The 21,453-nt window shown below is 47.2% G+C and overlaps 1 protein-coding gene across 3 annotated transcripts in view; it reads left to right on the top strand.

Annotated features, from left to right (window-relative positions):
• SYT17 (synaptotagmin 17) overlaps positions 1–21,453 on the top strand; it is an 88,216-nt gene that overhangs the window by 9,348 nt on the left and 57,415 nt on the right. For all 3 annotated transcript variants that reach the window (XM_005224748.5, XM_005224749.5, NM_001193210.1), the window contains exons 4-5: positions 1,433–1,581; positions 4,668–5,287. In XM_005224748.5, the coding sequence (XP_005224805.1) occupies positions 1,433–1,581; positions 4,668–5,287 (769 nt within the window). The remainder of the gene's footprint in view (positions 1–1,432; positions 1,582–4,667; positions 5,288–21,453) is intronic.

The raw sequence follows: 21,453 nt of genomic DNA, 5'->3' as shown, positions 1-21,453 counted from the left end.
TGAAATTTGCATTTTTCGAGATTGGTTTCTCCGCAGGTTTAAATGTCAACTTGGGGGATGCAGTCTTGGAAGGTACTGGTCTGTGGCTGTGATGGCTGAGGGGCTTGTTATCAACAGCATCAATCTCACGGCCACTTTGCCAGCTCTCTCCCCTCCTCTTACCCCCACTCCCAGCATCCTCACTAGCTATGTGAGTATTGGGGGATCTTAAAGCCACCTCTGCTATAATATTGCTAACATCAGCTAAAATGTATTGAGCACCTACCTGCTGCTGCTGCTGCTGCTAAGTCTCTTCAGTCGTGTCCGACTCTGTGCAACCCCATGGACTGCAGCCTACCAGGCTTCTGTGTCCATGGGATTCTCCAGGCAAGAACACTGGAGTGGGTTGCCATTTCCTTCTCCAATGCATGAAAGTGGAAAGTGAAAGCGAAGTCACTCAGTCAAGCACCTACCTAGAACATACCAAACACTGTTCTAATCATTTTATATATGTTAGCTCGATCTTCAAAGTAACCATGTAAGGCAGGTACTATTATTAGTCCCATTTTACAGACAGGGAGATGGAGGGAGAGAGAGGGACTTGCCTTGAGCCAGCCCTTAAGTACTACTTTGTACCCCAACCCACAAAGAGTGTACTTTCTATTTTTCCAGCATTTCTAATCTTTATTAGGAGAACATTGAGTTGTGGTTGCTGCTATTTACTGGTGTTTCTACGCACCGAACTGTTGTTCTTAAATCATTGATTCTCAGGGCCATTTTGTAGCACAGAGTCTTAGCTGCTGGATCACCACCAAAGTCCCAAGAACCTTTGAGTGACATTGTTACAGGATGTTTTTTCAAGATGTTATAGACATAGTGACTGTTGAAACTACAAGATAATTCTTACCAAAAATTACTTGCAGAAGTTCTAATGCATTTAAACAGCCACGTGGTTCCTTCCAGACTGAAGACTGAGAGGTCCCATCTTGATGGCATCACCAACTCAATGGACATGAGTTTGAGTGAACTCTGGGAGTTGGTGATGAACAGGGAGGCCTGGTGTGCTGCAGTCCATGGAGTCGCAAAGAGTCAGACTTGACTGAGCGACTGAACTGAACTGATCTTGGTTTAGTCAGGTGGTGCCCGTGTGGCAATATCCTGAATAAGTTTACATATCCCTTCCCCCACCCCAGCCTCAGCTTTGAAATTATGCAAATTCTTGGCAGATCGTTCTAATTGAGAAATATTAATTTATTTCACATCACATTTTGTGCAAAAAGCAAGACATTATTAAGAATTAAGGGCTATTGAGAATTTATTTCAAATTTGCATTATTCCAAGTTGCGTAGACTGGGCCTGAGAGCAATTTCATCCTTGGTCTGTCCCCCATGGGACAGAGGTGCCAGTCCCTGGGGATTCTCTGACAGTCACTGAGACCTCTTCCCTCCTACAGGTTGGCCAGCCGGAGCAGTGACAAGGACGGGGACTCTGTGCACACAGCCAGTGACGTCCCGCTGACCCCACGGACCAACTCCCCAGATAGAAGATGCTCATCCTCAGACACATCTAAGTCTACATACAGCCTGACCCGGAGGATTTCAAGTAAGCCTCTCTGCTCTGACTGTTGGGGGTCCTGGTTCAAGTCAGCTGCCCCTTGGGGTCCATGAAGTACAACCCCGTTATCTGGGTCCCCAGGATAAAGGGAAAGAGCTGGGATTCCCAGATGCTCAACAGCACCCCCAGGGAGAGACAAGAAAGACAGGGTTGCCTCTGGCGAGGGAGTGGAGTGTGGTGTGACAGCCAGGAGACAGGATGACAGAGAGGTAACGACAGTGTGACAGAGGAGGGCATCATACCTGATTTCTGCCAAGTTCAGGCAGAAGCAATCATTTTGACTGATTTTTGTTTACACTGATCACAAGTTTCACTGAATTGGCTCAGTTGATGACATTGTCAGCATATATCATTTTAGACCCCAAAAGCCAAGTGTTAGTTACCATGTTACACAGCAGGGCCTGCAGATTCAAGTGACCTGAGAGGCCAGGTGGATTGTGTCAGTGGCTAAGTGCCAAGGGCTGGAGGGAGATAAATATCACCCTAGTGAGTGACAAATGGCAGTCGACTCTTGGCCTGGCACTAGGGCAGGGTGGGGACTGGGGCCAGTTGGGAAGCCAGTGTCTCATTGAAGGGGAGCAGCTGCTACTCAGCTGTAGCCTCGTGGGATTGTATTACCTGACCTTTCTAAAGAGAAACTGGCAGTCTGGGTTTTTATATGAAACTTCCTTACTTTTCAACCCAAACAGAATGTATCTCTGGGTTGAATTTGGCCCTTGGCCCACTCTAGAGTGGCCACTCAGCACACACACACACACACACTGTAGCCTGGGTGTAGACCAGAGGGTGTGATTTGGGTGGGGAGGAGAAAGGGGGATAAAGCCTAGAGTCTCCCAGCCTCTTGTCACTAGCCAAGTGTGTCTCCTCTGTCTCATGCAGCTGATGTCTGAAATTCACTTAACAGAGGGAAAAGGCTTAAATTCATGAAACTAATCCACTCAGCTGGAAATGATTGAGATCTCTGATCTTTTCTGGGAGTGGATGGGGAAGAAGAAAGAAGTAAATTTCAAGAGCTTGAAATAGTGAAACAGAATGGGTGTCTGGCTTCTGTAGCCTCCGTCTTTTCATCTGTAGAATAAGAGGGCCTGTCTGCCCTGTGCAGACTGCTGTCCAATACAGTGGCCACCACAGGCATGTAGCTGAATTGAGATGCACTGTATGTGTTACATACCCACTGGATTTTGAAGCCAGTATGAAAAAAGAATTTAGAATGTCTCACTAAAATGTTTTTGTATTGGTTACATGTTGAAATGATTATATTTTGGATATATTAGTTTAAATAAAATATAAAAATTAACTTCAACTGCTTCTTTGTACTTTTACATAATTGTGGCTACAAGAAAATTTTAAGTTGCCTTTGTGGGCTGCGATGGACATGAGTTTGAGCACACTTCGGGAGTTGGTGATAGACAGGGAAGCCTGGCGTGCTGCAGGCCATGGGGTCACAAAGAGTCGGATATGACTGAGTGACTGAACTGAAGTGTGGCCTTGTATGTCTGTATCTGGTTCACGTTTTATTTTCTCTTGGATAGCACTGGTCTAGATGATTCCTAAATCTTGCTTCCAGCTCTATACAGAGATTACTGCATTTAGCACACAGTTATCAGGGTGCAACCGTGCACTGGCAAGGGTTCATGGTTTTAGCCAACAGGCAGGTATTTGGGCAATCAACAAGATGCCATGAAAGAACAAATACTATGCCATTTTCCCAACAACATGAGGAATCTCATAGTCAGACTCCTAAGCATCTGCAGAGTAGGACATGGTTACCCGGGGAGCTTGAACCAGGCAGGTGTTGGTTTCACTTATGCCAGATGAGTAAATTCTAGAAATCCACTCCAGCAGAGTGTGTAAAATTAACAGTACTATGTGGAGTACCTAAACATTTGCTAAGAGAGTAGATCTTATGTTCTTAACAAACACACAAAAGTAAGTAAATAAAGAAGGCAGGAGGAAGCTTTTGAAAGTGATGGATAGTTTATGGCATAAACTGTGGTGATGGAGTCACGGGTGCATACTTATCATCAAGGCCATCAAGTTGTGTAGATTGAATATGGACAACTTCTTGTGTGTCAGTCATACCTCAATTAAGTGCTTTAAAAGAGAAAAGAGTGCCGTGAGGTTATTGCTAGAATAGAGAGATGAGCAAAGATAGCAACAATGAACCTGGGAGCGGCGAACTCTTCTGCTTAACGGGGAGGGGAGAGGCACCCCGAAAGTGATGAGCTGTGAATGTGATCCTTGGAGATGTATAGTAATTACCATTCAGTGCCTCTCACCATGTGCACGTTCTGTGCTGAGCCCTCTCCAAGCATCGCTCAGTGAGTTTTCACCACTATCTTTGATGTGGTTGCTATGATTGGCTCCATGTTACAGATGGGAAAACCGAGTGTGTAAAATGTGCCTGGAGTCACTTGGCTCGTTACTAGGGAGTCACGTGGTTCACGAGGAAGTAGCTAGGTTGGAATTTGACCCAGACACGGGCCCCAGAGCCCACTCTGTGAAAGTGGAGGCAGTATGGGGGAATGGTTAGAGTCGGACCCTGGGGCCAGATAGTGGGGCTCGGATCCTGGCTCCTCCTCCTCCTAGTCGTGTGCTAAGTAAACTCCTCCTTTGGCAACTCCTCCTTTGGTGAGTTACTTCGAGTTTCTGTTTCCTCATCTGTAAAGTGAAGGTAATAGTCACTGGCTAATACCTTGTGAAGGCCGTGAGTGTGAAAGTGTTAGTTGCTCAGTCATGTCCGACTCTTTGCAAGCCCATGGACTGTAGCCCGCCAGGCTTCTCTGTCCATGGAATTCTCCAGGCAAGAATACTGGAGTGGGTAACCATTCCCTTCTCCATGTATGCAGGGCATTTAGAGCAGTGCCTGGCAATTAGCTGCCGTGGAGATGGGGATGTTTGTGCCGCTGCCCTTCCTCTCATAGAGTAAATAAGAGGATTTCCAGGAGTGGAGAGCACATGGAAAGAGCATTATGAAGCAGAGCAAACAATGTGAGAATCTACGATCTCACATATCGGCCCAGATCCAGTCCAGTACTTGGTGGTGTTAATTGTTATTTCTGCTGGGTGTGTAGGTCTCGAGTCCAGACGGCCCAGCTCCCCACTGATTGATATTAAGCCCATCGAGTTCGGCGTTCTCAGCGCCAAGAAAGAGCCCATCCAGCCCTCGGTGCTCAGACGGACCTATACGCCGGATGATTACTTCAGAAAGTTCGAGCCCCGCCTGTACTCCCTCGATTCCAACAGTGACGACGTGGACTTCCTGACGGACGCGGAGATCCTGTCCAAGTACCAGCTGGGCATGCTGCACTTCAGCACGCAGTACGACCTGCTGCATAACCGCCTGACCGTGCGTGTGATCGAGGCCCGGGACCTGCCGCCCCCCATCTCCCACGACGGCGCGCGCCAGGACATGGCGCACTCCAACCCCTACGTCAAGATCTGCCTGCTGCCGGACCAGAAGAACTCCAAGCAGACCGGAGTCAAACGCAAGACCCAGAAGCCGGTGTTTGAGGAGCGCTACACTTTCGAGATCCCCTTCCTGGAGGCTCAGAGGAGGACCCTGCTCCTGACCGTGCTGGACTTCGATAAGTTCTCACGCCACTGCGTCATCGGCAAGGTGGCTGTGCCTTTGTGCGAGGTCGACCTGGTAAAGGGCGGACACTGGTGGAAGGCGCTGATTCCCAGTTCTCAGGTAAGGGGTGGGTTGGCAGTGTCTCCTGCTGGGAGCTTTGTAAAAAACGATTATTATTATTTTTTTAATCTCAGTATTTAAGTTTTGTTTGTTTGGGGAGGTTTGTTTTTTGTTTTTTTGCATTTTTAAAACTTTTGATTTTAAAATAATTTTTTGATTTCCAAGAAGTTGCAAGAACAGTACAGGGAGTCCTGTGTGTTCTTCATCCAGCTTCCTGGAAGGTAAATCTCATACGATCTGTGTACACTAGGATACCAAGAAACTGCTGTTGGTAGCTAAACTAGACCTTACGCAATTTTCACCAGGTTTTTTTTTTTTTTTTAATGTTTATTTATTTATTTGGCTGCATTGGGTGTTAGTTGCGGCACACAAGATCGTGAATCTTTATTGCATCATGTAGGATCTTTAGTTGTGGCATGTGGAATCTAGTTCCCTGGCCAGGGTCAAACCCAGGTCCCCTGCACTGGGAGTGCAGACTCCTAGCCACTGGACCACCAGGGAAGTCCCTTCACCAGCATCTCCTGTGTGCGTGTGCATGCAAGTGTGTGTGTGTGTAGTTCTATGAAATTATATCATATGTATGGATTCAGGTAACCAGCACTACCCCTGGGAGCTTTTTGTCATTGATGCTGGGTTATTTACTAAGGAGAATTATTGTCCAGAGTACGAAGCTATCTGTCATTTTGACTTTCAGAAATTGATCTGGGAAAAATAAGATGAGGGCTGAAGACCGGGATGATGGATGATTGTTTTTCAGGTGAATTGTCAGATTAGCTTCCTTCCCTCTCCCCGCCCAGTGACACGAAGTGGTCTGCCTGGGGAGCTACCCATGGACCAAGCCCTCTCCCCAGTGGGCTTTAGGGTCCCTTCCTGGGGCATTCTGTGGGCTGGAGGACAGCAGTGCATTTACTGTGGGTGGAAAGATGTGGGGGGAGTCCAGGGGAAAAAGACCCAGTTGGAGGCTGGTCAAGACCATCCATGACAGACAGTGATCCTTGTAACGCAAATGGGATTACTTTGCATCGAATACACCAAGGTGCTTCTAAAGCTGAGCTCTGCTGGCCAGGGAGTTGATGATCCGGCATCACGTTTGGGATGCACGTGTTAAACATGAGGACTGGAGGGGCTGCTACATTGTGTGTGTGTGTATACACATCTTCAAAGCTATCACTCTCTTAGTTTGGATTCCCCAAGAAAAAGAAGACTCTCAGGCAAGGGAGTCATTTAATAGGGAGGTGACACTGGAGGAAATACCAAGAGCAGGTAGGAACGTCATTTAAAAGATGCAGGTATCAGGCCAGCCACCACTGTGGTGCCTGGAGCAGAAACCTGCTAGGGGAGCCAGGAGCCAGTGTTGGACATAAGCCTAAGAGCCTTTCCTCCCAAGAGGCGAGGGAGCTGGGGTGTTAATACACCACCTCCTGTCAGTCACTGAACGAGGGCTGGGGGATGGGGAGGTTCATTTCCTGGTATTTCTGGCTTGTGACATTGGCGGGTACAGAGACCCTTGACATCCACAGATGCAAAATATGTACAAGAGCTGGCAGATCCATGTAGGCAGGAATGATTGTGGCCGGGAGAAGGTAGTTAGTGTCTGCTGTAATCCTAAGTTTGCCTTCCCATCACACAATCAGGATATATGGGATCATGTCATGTATCCTCCTCGATATTTGAGATCGAGGTTTTCAGCTGTCAAGAAAATTATGTGGACAGAGGGAGACCCACCAAACATGATGAATTCCAGATTCCACTCTTCGTGTCAGGGCAGAGCCCTGGAGGGGGAGGGTCTGGGCATGCCCACAGGTTGGTTCCTCTAGGTCTTGGCTGAGTGTTATCTTGGCTGAAATGGAAAGTTCCGGGTTCACCTCCCCTGGTGCAGTTCCTGAAAGCTGGGGCCAGGGGCTGGAGGTGGGTGCAGGTCGTTAATTTAGGAGGTGATCCCAGGAAGCAAGAGTATATGCTTTTTGAGTGGGCACGTCAGCTGTCTGTTGGGGTGTCTAGAAGCAGAGCTTGAGATAGAATTTCGAGGTGGCTTAGTTTCCTTAGGGTTGTTGTGACAAAGCACCACAAATTGGGTGGCTTAAAACTGTAGTTTATTGTTTTACAATTTGGAGGTTTTGAGTCCAAGATCAATGTGCTGGCGGGGCCGTGCTTCCTCTGAAGCCTGGAGGGGATCCTTCCTTGCCTCTTTCCAGCTTCTAGAGGTTGTTGGCAATCTTGGATTACAGCTGCATCACTCTGATCTCTGCCTCCCTCCTCCCATGGCCTTCTCTCTGTGTGTTTCTGTGTCTTTTCTTATAAGGACATCAGTCATGTTGGATTAGGGGCCACCCTGTTCCAGGATGACCTCATCTAATCACATCTGGAAAGAAGGTCACATTCTGAGGTCCTGGGGGCCAGGATGTCAGGTCACTTTTAGGGGACACAATTCAACTCACAAGGGGATGCAGGAGAAAACCCTGCAAGGCAGGTTTTGAAGTGGCCTAGGTGAGGGTGACCGCCACGCGAGGCTGAGCCTCTGCCTGGTGTGTGGTTGGGAGGGGAAGTCTGGATCCTGGACTCACTGCGGCATTTCTTCCTTTAGACAAGGGAGCCATCCAGCCCTGATCACAGGTTTCTGGCGGGGACTGGACTGGGAAATCTGATTTTTAGCCAGGCAGCCCTGGGCCTCCCTGAAGCCTCTGTTTCTTTGAAACAGTGGTTCTAAACAGGGGTAGTTTTGGTCCCAGGACATTTGGCAGTGCTGGGAGAAATTTGGGGTTTGATGGATGGGATAGTTCTGGTGGGTGGAGATTAGGAATGCTGCTAAATGCCTGCAATGCGCAAGACAGACCCCACAACACAGAAGGTCTAGCCCCAGATGGTCCGTAGTGCCGAGGGCCAGAAAGCCTGCTGTGGGGTGAAGGGGAGGGTGCAGGGTGGAGGACAGAACAGAGTCTGCCATGAAAAGGTGAGATGGGAGCTGGACTGTTCCCTGTTGGGAAGGAGGGTTTTCCAGGGAGAGACAGTGGTCAGGGTCAGGCCACAGGGCAGAGCTCCAGGGAGCTGCTTTGCTTTTCATTCCAAATGTGGGAAAGGAGATACTGGTTTTGAACAAAAATCCACATCAGGCAAAATAGACCTGCCTTGGAGACAGAAAATCAAATCCACACACTGTGCTCCCAGGCAGTCACATGGCATCACCGCTGGAGGTGGTGTCTGTCTGCTGGCGTCCACTGGAGGCGGCGTCTGTCTTCAGCAAAGCACTCCGAGGATGCAGCTGCGTGTGGGGTGGAAGCAGTTTCTCGTTTTCAGCCTGACTTCACAGTTTGTGGGTCAGAGTGCCTCCTAGGATCTGTTAGTCCTACAGTTTCCACCGTGGGGACCCCATGCGGACATGGGTTGCTGGTTGTAGGACCAGCTTGTAGGCATCCTCTGGCTCATGGCAGAATGTCTCAGCTGTTTTGTGCCTTTGAATACAAGACACGAGTGTGTCTTTGATCTTGGCATTCAGTAAATCAGCAGCTACTGGAACTACTGCAGACTGGGCCTCATTGAGAAGGTTGGCTCGAAAGATAGTGGAAATGAAGACATAGGGATATGAAGTGTGTGGGATGATTGATGTGGTATGAAGTTATACTGGACGCCGAGAGAAATTCTCTCATCCGAGTGGATTGAAGTGAATTGATGCTTTGGCCATTTAGAGGTGAAATCCATGTAGTCTCAACTCTTTTTAAAAAAATTATTAATAATTGTGACAAAACACATATAAAATTAACCATCTTATCCATTTTTAAGTGTACAGTTCAGTGATATTGAGTACATACACATACATCGTCATCCCCATTCATATCCAAACTCTCTTCATTTCACAAAATAAAGCTGTCTTCATTAAACAGCAGCTCCCACATTCTGCTGGCCCCAGCCCCTGGCAGCCACCACTCAACTTTCTGTTTGACTACTTTTGGGTACTTCTTATAAGTGGAATGACACAGTATTTCCTATTTGAGGCTGATTTATTTCATGTAGCATAATGTTCGCAAGGTTCATCCATGTTGTCGCCTGTGGCAGGATTTCCTTTTGAAGGCTGGGTAGTATTCCATTGTGTGGGTAGATCACATATTGTTTCTTCATGCATCCATTGATGGAAGCTTGGTTGTTTCTACCTTTTGGTTATTGTGATTAATGCTCCTGTGAACATGGATGTACAGTTATTTCTTTAAGGTTTTTTTAAGTCAGAAAAAAAATTCAGGATGAAGGATATTCATTTCTCTAGAGATCGTGTTGTTTGGGGAAGGAAGGAGGAGGGAGCTGGAGAGAACAGAGGCCCCATGGACATGCTGGAAACTCACAGAGCATTAGGAGGAGCCAGAGTTCTTCTTCCAGCCCTTTCACGAGTTCCACTGGGACTGGCGTCATGTAACCTCATGGATCTTGGTTTGCTCGTGTCAAGTGGAGACATGGTACCTACTCCCCACTCCGTTGCAGTGCATCTCTCGGGATGTAAACTCTTCTCAAGAGAAATTAACTTCTGACTGTGAAAGCCCCTCAAATTAAGGAAAATTATAAATAGACTGTACATTATAAATATGCAGTAAAAGTATTGTACCTACATAAACTATCCATATATTTAATCAATGAGTATTTGTTGGGTGCTTGTCATTTTCTAGGGGCTGGGGCTACTAATTTCACTCTATACTCGTGAGTGTCTACTATGAGCTAAGCAATGTTCTACACATGCTCGGTTGTTTATCTCATAAGCGTTCATTTTACAAAAGGGGGAAATGGGCTGTGGGTCTCCCAGACCTCAGTAAGTTCTCTCAGCCCCTTAAGACGGAGAAAAGTTAAGTGATTTGTCCATGCTCAGTAGTAGAACTGAGGCCCTTTGGCTTAAAAAGTGATGTGTCATAACCAAGACATTAGACTGGTTCTCTGCAGGAAGCAAAACAAAGCTGCTGACCTCAGGGAGCTTATGGTCTAGTGGACAGAGGTGGGCAGTGAGCGAATGAGTTAACACATCATTATGCCTCTTGGCATTGTCTCTGCCAAGAGGAAAAATAAAGCAGGATTAGGGGCTGGAGAGGGGTGGCCGGGTGAGAGTGGGGAAGCTGTTCCAGGTGGGTGAGGAGATGGCATTTAAGTAGAGAGCCAGGAGGATTGAGGGAGTGAGCCTGGGGGATGTTCAGGGATGAGCATTTAAACAGTGAGTACAGAAAGTGCAAAGGCCCTGAGGCAGGGTGTGAGGCTGGAGAGTAAGTGAGGGGAGAGCATCAGGAGGTGAGGTTGAACTGGGAAAAAAGGCCACATCACATCGACCTTGTAGGCTGGGTTAAAGACTTGGATTTTATTCCTGTGGGTGTGAGAAGCCCTGGAGTGTTTTGAGAAGGAGGGGTGACCCAGCCAGGCTGCCTGGAGAGACCTGTCACTGGGGGAGACACCATACTTAATTTCCAAAATATATAAAGTACTCCAATGACTCATAAATAAAAGACAAAGTTCAGTTTTTAAATGGGCAATAGTTTTGAACAGATGTTTCACAGAAGACACATGCACATGATCTAAAAGCACATGGCAAAGTGCTCAGCTTCATTATCCATTAGAGAAATGCAGGTTAAAACCTTAGTGAGACCACACCTATCAGAATGACTAAAATCACAGAGACTGACAACACCCAATGTTGGTGAGCATGTGGAGCCACCGGAACTCTCAGACTGTGTTGTGGGCACATCGTGTGATATAACCCCTTAGGAAGAGATTCTAGTAGTTGCTTGTAAAACTAAACAAATCTACCCCATGAACCAGCAGTGCCACTCCGAAGAGAAGTGAAAATGTTATGTCTACACAAAAACTTGTACATGCACATTCAAAAAAACTCTATATGTGATAGATAGCCCCAAACTAGAAATCGCCCAGGTGCTCATCCACAGAGTAAGGGATAACAAATTTATTGTTTATTCATATAATGAAACATTATTCAGCAATAAAGGAAAAAGGAGACACACAGGTATTGATACACACAGCATGGATGAATGTCACAAACTTTATGCTAAGTAGAACGTCCTGCTGACAACCATTATGCAAAATAGAAGCCAGACCCAAGAGAGCATGACTTGCATATATATAAAGTTTAAGAACTGCATACATATAAAGTTGCATATATATAAAGTTCAAGACAGTATGCAGCCTTGACATACTCCTTTTCCTATTTGGAACCAGTCTGTTGTTCCATATCCAGTTCTAACTGTTGCTTCCTGACCTGCATATAGGTTTCTCAAGAGACAGGTCAGGTGGTCTGGTATTCCCATCTCTTTCAGAATTTTCCAGTTTATTGTGACCCACACAGTCAAAGGCTTTGGTATAGTCAATAAAGCAGAAATAGATGTTTTTATGGAACTATCTTGCTTTTTCGATGATCCCGCGGATGTTGGCAATTTGATCTCTGGTTCCTCTGCCTTTTCTAAAACCAGCTTGAACATCTGGAAGTTCAGGGTTCACGTATTGCTGAAGTCTGGCTTGGAGAATTTTGAGCATTACTTTTCTAGCATGTGAGATGAGTGCAGTTGTGCGGTAGTTTGAGCATTCTTTGGCATTGCCTTTCTTTGGGATTGGAATGAAAACTGACCTTTTCCAGTCCTGTGGCCACTGCTGAGTACGTCAAGGCTATATACTGTCACCCTGCTTATTTAACTTATATGCAGAGTACATCATGAGAAACGCTGGGCTGGATGAAGCACAAGCTGGAATCAAGATTGCCTGGAGAAATATCAATAACCTCAGCTATGCAGATGACACCACCCTTATGGCAGAAAGTGAAGAGGAACTAAAAAGCCTCTTGATGAAAGTGAAAGAGGAGAGTGAAAAAGTTGGCTTAAAGCTCAACATTCAGAAAACGAAGATCATGGCATCTGGTCCCATCACTTCATGGGAAATAGATGGGGAAACAGTAGAAACAGTGTCAGACTTTATTTTTGGGGCCCCAAAATCACTGCAGATGGTGACTGCAGCCATGAAATTAAAAGACACTTACTCCTTGGAAGGAAAGTTATGACCAACCTATGGCATATTGAAAAGCAGAGACATTACTTTGCTAACAAAGGGCCGTCTAGTCAAGGCTATGGTTTTTCCAGTGGTCATGTATGGATGTGAGAGTTGGACCGTGAAGAAAGCTCAGTGCCGAAGAATTGATGCTTTTGAACTGTGGTATTGGAGAAAACTCTTTAGAGTCCCTTGGACTGCAAGGACATCCAACCAGTCCATTCTAAAGGAGATCAGCCCTGGGTATTCTTTGGAAGGACTGATGCTAAAGCTGAAACTCCAGTACTTTGGCCACCTCATGCGAAGAGTTGACTCATTGGAAAAGACTCTGATGCTGGGAGGGATTGGGGGCAAGAGGAAAAGGGGATGACAGAGGATGAGATGGCTGGATGGCATTACTGACTTGATGGACATGAGTTTGAGTGAACTCCGGGAGTTGGTGATGGACAGGGAGGCCTGGCGTGCTGCAGTTCATGGGGTCACAAAGAGTAGGACACAACTGAGCGACTGAACTGAACTGAACTGAAAGTTCAAGAATCACAAAATTAATCTATGGTGAAAAATTGAAATGGTAGTTGTGACTGGAGAAGGGGACTGACTGGAAAGGAGCCAAAGGGAAATTTCTGGACTCATAGTGACCGGGCATTGGGTACATAGGTGTATGCACTTTCGAACTCATCACTTAAGGTTTACATACTTCATTGCATATAAATGCTATCTGGAAAATGAAAGAGCCATAAATGCACTTTGGTTAATGATATGCCTGCTGAAGTGTTCAGGGCCCTAGTGCCTGCAACTTTAAAATGCACTCAAAAAAGATCAATAGATATGCCGTAAAGCAATTACAGCATGCTTTTAAAATCTTAGTTGCAGAATTAACATTAATAACTGTTCATTTTAGGGTCTTGGTGATGTATTTAAACAGGTCCATAGTATAGTTATTTCAGCTTCTCTGTATTTGATAAAGTTCATAAGAAAATGTTGGGGAACACCAGTTAGGAGTAATATGCTGCGGGCTTCCAGGTGGGAGGTGGTGCTGGCTGGACCCGGGTAGAGCGAGGAGTAGACAAGTGGCCAGCTTGGGAGACTATTTGAAGGCAACATCTTTGATGCCCAAAACCAGCCTTTAGACTTTACACTCCAGCTTCAGGGGTGCTGTTACTGAGGGCTTTCAAGCAGAGGGGGGATTTTCAAACACGGGGTGCCACTGTTGTCTTCACCAGCAATCAGAATCAGTCAGGAGCTGTGGCCGTGGGGCTCCCAGATGTCAGCCTCCCAGATTCCAGTTTCCTAAGACTTGAGTGAACCTGCTCTTGAGTGAACGTGCTGGGAGATTCTGATGCAGGTGAACTGTGGACCTCATTCTGGGAAGCGCTTGGGTGGCCATTGGAAGGCAGAAAGGGCTTGGCTGTTAGAGCTGGACAGACACATCTGAGGTGTGGTCTCGCTGGTCAGCTGCTATGATGGTTTAATGAGCCAGTCTGGCTGCTGTTACCATTGTATTTTATGGGGCCATTCGAGCAGGCTCAGGGTGGTGTGCTCTTAGACATTCTTGGGAGATAATTCTGACTCGTGTGGGGTGTGGTATCTTTTATTAGAAAGCCAGATTGCCTGCTGAGGAAGAATGTTTGCTTTGAGCCTAAAAGAAAATGTGCTTAGTGAAAAGTGATATTTGCACACCTGGCTGCTGGATATTTATGTTTTGAAAACTACTTTAATGTGAGACTTGTTTTATCCAAAGGAACCCCTCTTAGATCTTCGATGCCTGTAACTCAGAGCCCCGTGGCCTTGAAAGTGAAGCCTGTGTGTGTTTCCTTTGCTGCAGAAAAGTCAGTCCAGTTCAGTTCAGTTCAGTCACTCAGTCGTGTCTGACTCTTTGCGACCCCATGAACTGCAGCATGCCAGGCTTCCCTGTCCATCACCAACTCCCGGAGCTTGCTCAAATTCATGTCCATCGAGTCAGTGATGCCATCCAACCATCTCATCCTCTGACGTCCCTTTCTCCTCCTTTCTTCAATCTTTCCCAGCATCAGGATCTTTTCTAATAAATCAATTTCATTAGGTGGCCAAAGTACTGGAGCTTAGAAAAGTCAGAGGTGGTAGCAATAATTGTGTTCTGGTTCTCACCACGTGCCAGACCCTGGGCTCAGTGTGACTCTTATGATACCCCTCCAGATAAATGCCATTGGCACCTGCATGTTATAGGTGGGGACCCTGAGCCTCAGGAGGGCTTCCCTTATGGCTCAGCTGGTAAAGAATCCGCCTGCAATCATTCCCTGGGTTGGGAAGATCCCCTGGAGAAGGGAAAAGCTACCCACTGCAGCATTCTGGGCTGGTGAATTCCATGGACTGTATAGTCCACGGGGTCACAAAGAGCTGGACATGGCTGAGTGACTAACTTTCACTTTCCTGAGCCTCAGAGAAGCTTACCCCAAATTGCACAGCTGTGGTAGGGACTTGAACCAGAGACTGACTCCAAGCCCACATGCATGACCACTACAAATTAATCTAATTAAGGGTAAAATCCTGGCTGAGGACTTTCAAAACTGACTTAACTTGATAAGTGTAACTTGAATGTGATAAGACTGTATTCCTCATAAGTATACCCAGATTTTTATCTCAGTATGTATCTTGCTTCTTTCTTAAAAAAATCCTGTTTGCTTGGAACCTCTTAAGTGCCTTCAGAGTCTAAGGAGTGAGCTGGTGGCCGTCCTTAGGGGCATCAAACTGATTGGATCTTTGGAAATGGCCAAAGGACAGTCTGATTTGTTAACCAAGAGAAATATCAGTGTGGGAACTTCTGTTTCAGTTGAGCAATAGAAGCAAAATTGCATGACTCTGAAGTAAATAAATTTACTTTCTTAAATGGCTCCAAATCTTGGTTACAACTGACAGAACCCTGTCTCAAACTTCCTTCCACCAAAGACGAAAGTCTGGCTGTGTGAGCTCCAGCTACCACCGAGTCTGAGGGGTCTGGTTGTCCTAGGAGCCCTCAGCTGGAATGTTCTTCAGCCTGCCGCCCTTTGTTGTCTTTCTTCTCAGGAAGGCACTTCCCCTGGGGAAGCAAAAGCGGCCACGAGTTGCCCCGGGCTTACCTCCTTCCAGTTGGGCAGTACTTGTGTAAAGTTCCAGAAGTCCCAGGGAGGATTCTCAGGGGCCTGGCTGCCCTCACCTCACCCTCTTCATGCACAGTGGAGGCTGGCTCATCACAGCCCTTGGAGGCCTGGAAGTGAGAAGGACTGTGGTTTCAGAGAAGGAGCATGACTGTCTCCTTACTTTGCAACCGTGGCCACAGTTTTCTCTTTGTTCTTGTTGCCTCTTCTCTGGCCAATGTCCCCACTGAAGGACCTTGGCAGGCTGGGGTTCAAGAGCTGGCCCTGGTGGCAGGCACTTGTCAGCTGTTTGGAAGGTCCTGGCAGTAGGTGGACTCCTAGCCCTGGGAGTATCCCCCATGGCCTCTTACTGTTGGGGTCCATTCTCTAGAAGGGCAGCTCTAGAGGGTGGGTGTTGGTCAGATGGTCCAATCCCAGCTACCTTCTCTGGGGCTCACTACCCTCTATGAGAGTCATCTCTTGGCTAGGTTGGGTTCCCTAGAAGTAGACCCTGAGACCAAGATTCTAAGTGCAAGTATTTTATTTGAGGGGTCTTGTCGGGAAAAACCAGTGTTATCAGGCAAGTTACCACTGTGGGCATCTGGACCATGATCCTCCTGGGCTCTTGGTATAGGTTGGTAAGGGTGGTGGAGCATATGTTCACCAGCGCCCAACAGACACAGGTTGAAGGATGCTTCCAGGAACCCATATACCCAAGGAGAGTGTGTTATTGAACCAAACTAGGGTCCACTTGCCCTCAGGCAGTAAAGCCAGTCTACTAACATCAGGTTGTGGTAAAGGAAAGTACAGCCTTTATTTCAGGACACCAAACAAGGAGAATGGGCAGCTCATGCTCAATAGACCCAAACTTCCCAATGACTTCCAGGGAAGGAGTTTTAAAGGCATTGTGAAGGAGGGGGCTTCTGGGGAAAATAATCAGTTTGTGCACGATTCTCAGATAGGTTGACATCAAGGTGAAGTTTCAAGCATCATCAGGCTTTCTAGTTTCAACCAGTCTAAGATCTATGTTCTTGCAGTCAGCTTTTTCCATCTACTGGGGGGAGAGGTCTACTTCCCGTAAAAACAACTTAGGAATGTGTGTCAAGTCTTTATCTGTTACCTATCTTTCAGGGAATTGAGAGTTTTTTGATCTGTGGATTTATAGTCTAAATTGTTACCAGTTTCCAAGTCCAGTAGCTCTTGGTTTCTACATCTTCAGTTTTCTAATCATCAACTTCTGAGCCAGTCTTTAGAGACTCAGGGGAGGCCTGGTGGACTAAAGCAAGAGACTTTGACTTCGAAGGACAAGGACCTGGGTCTACTATGTGGTTTCAGTCCCCCCTTTTCTTTGATGCTCCACAGTCTTGAGGGGAGCAGGTTCAGGAAAAGAAGTAAAGTTTTGGATAGAGAGGCTAATCATAAACTCAGCAGAGGAACTCAGTTTTAGGGGGGACTCAGTCTCAAGAGGACCCTGGCATCCAGAGACTCCATGGGCAGAGAGTCTGAGGGCTGGCCAGGGCTGGGAGCCGTGGTGCACCCACAGTATCACCACACTTGGCCTTGTCATGTTGAGGGCTCTGAGTGTAGGGTCTTCCATGTTCCCCCTTCCCTCTCCATTCTCCTTTGCCCTGGGCAGGAAGGTGTGAAGCAGGTGAGCAAGACCGCTGGCTAAGCAGATGCCCATGGAGAAAAAGGCTCTGGTCTCCCCTCCTTGAGGAGGCACCTGACCTTTGCAAGTGACCCTCCAGGTAACCATCTCTCTCCATTTTGAGTGGGTGGGCAGGGACAGTCACCAGCCCTTCCCACTTGGCCAGTGTCTCCCCTCTGCTCATAGAGGTGGGGAAGGGGGATGGTTTTGAAAACTGCTGGACCCAGTCTGTGCCTCTTACAAATCCCAAAGGGAGGCACTTGGTCCCCAGCTTTGGGCCCAGGCAGCCAGCTCTGCGGTCAATAGGCAAAGTCCACCCACCCCCCACTGCATCCTGTCCATGTACAGCTAAAGGCTTGGCCAGACCCTCCGTAACATCAGCTTTTGTGATTTATTCTTTGTATCTTTTTAGAAGGAACTTGATAGGAAGGAACTTAAAGGAACTTGATGGGTGTTTTTTTAATTGAATGAATATCATGTGTAAAGAGTATTAGCTTTTGAGTTAGACTGACCTGGTTACGGTCCTGGCTTCACTACCAGCTGCATAAACTTGGGTCCTACTCCTCACCAGTAAATTAGGGATGATAATTCTACTGCGAGGGGAGTTGAGGGAGTATTGTGACGATAAGAGTAATTCGAGTTGACTTACAGAGCACTCACCATGTGCTAGGCACAGTGCTAAAGCTTCTGTTGTTGTCACTATTATCATCATCCCATTTTATGGATGTGGAAACTGAGGCATGTATTGAGTAACATGCCCAAGGCCACAGAAATGGGATTTGAACCCATGCTGGTTCACTTCAGAGGCTGTGCTCTTAGCTACTTTACTACATTGCCTCTTAATAAACCAAGATCTGGCTGACAAAGCATCTGGCATATGTTATTGTACTGAATAGTAGTGACCAGAAACTCAGGCACCAGAAGGTTGGGAGAGGGAACTGAGGAGGGAGGAGGCCAAAAAAGAGGCAGAAGAGGTTGGGAAGCAATTGAGATTGAGCTCTGAGGAACTGGCCGTAGAATCCAATTGGTGTTTCAGTATATAATTTACTTTGGTCTTAACCATGCTCCAGCCAATTTAGGACATCTTTTAATAGCAAAAATGGTGATGATTTGAAGCACCCAGAGTCATGTGTTAATTGGGCCTAGTAACTGGAATCTGCTTGGGGGCCATGCATGCCCCAGCTTCCCTTGGTTGCATACTGTATTTGGTGATCACTCACCCCCTGATGGGGCTTCCCAGATGGTGCTAGTGGTAAAGAACCCTGCCTGCCAATGTGGGAGACATAAAAGATGAGAGTTTGATCCCTGGGTTGGAAAGATCCCCTGGAAGAGGGCATGGCAACCCACTCCAGTATTCTTGCCTAGGAATCCCATGGACAGAGAAGCCTGGCGGGCTACAGTCCATGGGGTCGCAAAGAGTCAGACATGACTGAGCATACACCCACACACACCGCCTGATACCATAACAGGCAAGGCCCTCAACAAAGCAGATGTCAGGTTTTTAATGAGAATCCGTCTTTAACTTGTCCAGAGCTGTTGTCAGTCTTGATTCTCTTGGCATAATCCTGGCCTCTGTGTGTTTGTTAAAAGGGTTTCCTGCCCAGGTTTGGTGAAGAGCTGTTTTTTGGCAACGCTGTGTAGCCAGGGCTGGACTCAGTCCAGAGCCTTACAAGGTAGCATTAGCTAGAAGTTTCTATCTATGTGGTCCTTCTTGTTTCTTCCTCCTAAAAGAGAAATGTAGGTTACGTTTCAGGCCTTAACACAAGCTTTTGATTCCTAGTTATAATGTGAACTAGAAGGGGAGCCAGAGATGGTTTGAACCAATCCTAGTTTATAGATGAGAAAACTGCAGCACAGAGAGGTTAAGTGACTTGTCCAAGGTCACACAGCCCTCAGTGACAGAAAGGAGACTAGAGTTAGGTCACCTGATCACCAGGCAGGAGGTCTTACCACCAGTACATACTGCTTCACCCCACAAGAGAAGGGATGGTGGCTAAGAGAACAGGCCATAAAGTCTTACAGACCTGGCTTCAAGTCCTAGCTTTGCCACCTTCCACAGATAGGCGCCTGGGAAAGTTAACTTACCATTTCTAAGTCTCCGTTTCTTTGTCTATAAAATGGGGATTGTGTGGTGTGCTGGAACTAGTCTGCACTGGCTTGTAGAGGAATTTTCAGGAATTCCACAAACCAGCTGACTTCATGTTGGTAGATTGAAGATCAGCTATTGTGTATGATATTGACAAATACTCTAGTATTTTAGTCAGAACCTCCCCCCTCGAACTCCCCTCCCCAAAGAATTAAACATTTACCAGCATACCACTGATCATAGTAATACTTCTATGTTTTAATGGGCAGCCATAAAGCTAGTTCACGTGAGATTCAAACCACAGAGCCCGACACATGTATACAGTGGTGCCATGTTGTGGTCAAGAGCACGACCCTGCAGTCCCCAAAAATCTTCAGGCTGGAGTCAGTCCCGCCACTTCCAGTGGGGTTACTTTGGGCAGTTACTCAGGGTCACTGGTAATGAAATCATTGACTCTTCCTGAGTGCTTCCCATAGACCAGATACCATTCTAGGGCTTTCCATGTAAGTTTGAAAACCACCACCAGAGACTATCAGTATTCCCATTTAACAGTTAAAGAAAGTAAGACAGAAAATTTGAGTAACTTGCCCAAGGCCATGTGCAGTTAGTGAGGAAAAGAGGCTCCATTCTGATGCCAGCATCTGCTCTTGGCCGCCACCCTGTCTCACTGAGGTTCGCCTTCCTTTTTTGGAAAATGGCAGGCACAGCAACCCCGAGCTCAGAGATTGTGGCATGTGATAACGCCTGTGCTGTCTACACAGGCCCACACACGGCAGGGCCTCGGTTAATTGGCACTTACTGCTGGTTAACACTGAGTGAATGTCGCTGTCCATTGTTACCGTGAAGATTGTGCTAAAACCTTCCCAGCCAAAGGACTGCAACTCAGATTGACCAAGGAAATTAAAGTAACTGTTGCCAACCAAGCAATCCATCCTCTCCAGCTGGCGTTGAGAAGATGAGGCTCTCGCTCTGAGTGGCCAGCAGGGTGGGTGGTCCAGGCATCTGGCGGTGAGCTCCAGAGAGAATTAGCAAGGATGCTGGGGCTCTGTTCAAAGAGGGAGAGGCTGAAAATTTCCATGACTGTCCCAGTTGGTTGAACACATCCAGATGCAGGCTCTAGGGCTACCAATGTGAGTGAGACCTGGTCCCTGCCTTTAAGACTCCATCATCAAACAGGCAACTCTGCATATACACAAATTCCAAATCCAGATCCATTTGGTTGAATCTGTGGATGAGAAGCCATGGATACAGAAGGCAGCTGTACTGCACCATTGGATATAAGGGGCTGTCAGCCGCCCCCAGAAGGCATGGTCCTGTTTGATCTGGAAAGTTATTCCTGCTTTGGCCTCAAGATGTGTGTCATCCAGTGCTGGGGGGAAGGAGAGAAGGAGAGATGGGACACACGATTCACTTCCTAAAGTGTTTCTGCCTATGCTGGTAACTCCAGCTCTTTTGGCTCTGTACTGGCCTAGGAGTTAAACCAGGCAGATGGGTCTGTTTGTGGAGGCTGAAGGTCAGATCAGCTTGCAAACACATCTGGAAGAAAGGCTGCACATCCCAGTGGGGGGAACCCACTGGAGAATAGCTCTGATTCTCACCATCCAGGGCTCTCTCGTTGGCCCCTCCCATGTTCTCAAGGCCCATGGCAGAGGTCCCCTTCAGCAGCAGGCCCACTGTGGCCCTGACCACCCCTGGATGGTCCAGGTGATCATGCAACCTGCACTTCAAGCTTGCGTGATACGGGAAATTGGTTTCTGGTTGGCAACACAGTGCTAACGGAGGCTGCTTATCTGTAACACAGAGAGACCTGCCACCCCTCATCTTCTGGCAGGAATGGGGGCTGGGACTTGCCTGCTGTGACATTAGTGAGGTGTGTTGAGACCCTTTGGACCGCCAGGGACACAATCCCAATTCAGGTGTCCTTTGTAGGAGATGAGAGGAGAGGTTCTGGCTCAGGGAACTAAGAACCCCAGGAGTTTCCTGAGCTTCAGGCACAACCGGATCCAAGGACTCAAGCCTTGTCATCCAGGCCCGCTTTTTCACTTTCTGCATCACTCAGATAGACTCTTAACTATTGTTAGACAACCACTCACCAGCTCATAGCCTGGTACCCAGTGTTCGTTTTCTGTTACTCCATTGTTGTTGTTCAGCCGCTAAGTCCCGTCCAGCTCTTTGTGACCCTGTGGACTGCAGCATGCCAGGCTTCCTTGTCCTTCACTGTCTCCTGGAGTTTGTTCAAACTCATGTCCCTTGAGTCAGTGATGCCATCCAACCATCTCATCCTCTGTTGCTCCCTTCTCCTCCTGCCTTCAATCTTTCCCAGCAT

This window comes from Bos taurus, chromosome 25 (assembly GCF_002263795.3).
Source record: "Bos taurus isolate L1 Dominette 01449 registration number 42190680 breed Hereford chromosome 25, ARS-UCD2.0, whole genome shotgun sequence".
Classification (NCBI taxonomy): domain Eukaryota; kingdom Metazoa; phylum Chordata; class Mammalia; order Artiodactyla; family Bovidae; genus Bos; species Bos taurus.
Note: the sequence above shows the minus strand (reverse complement) of the source record. Positions and strands in the feature narration are given on the sequence as shown.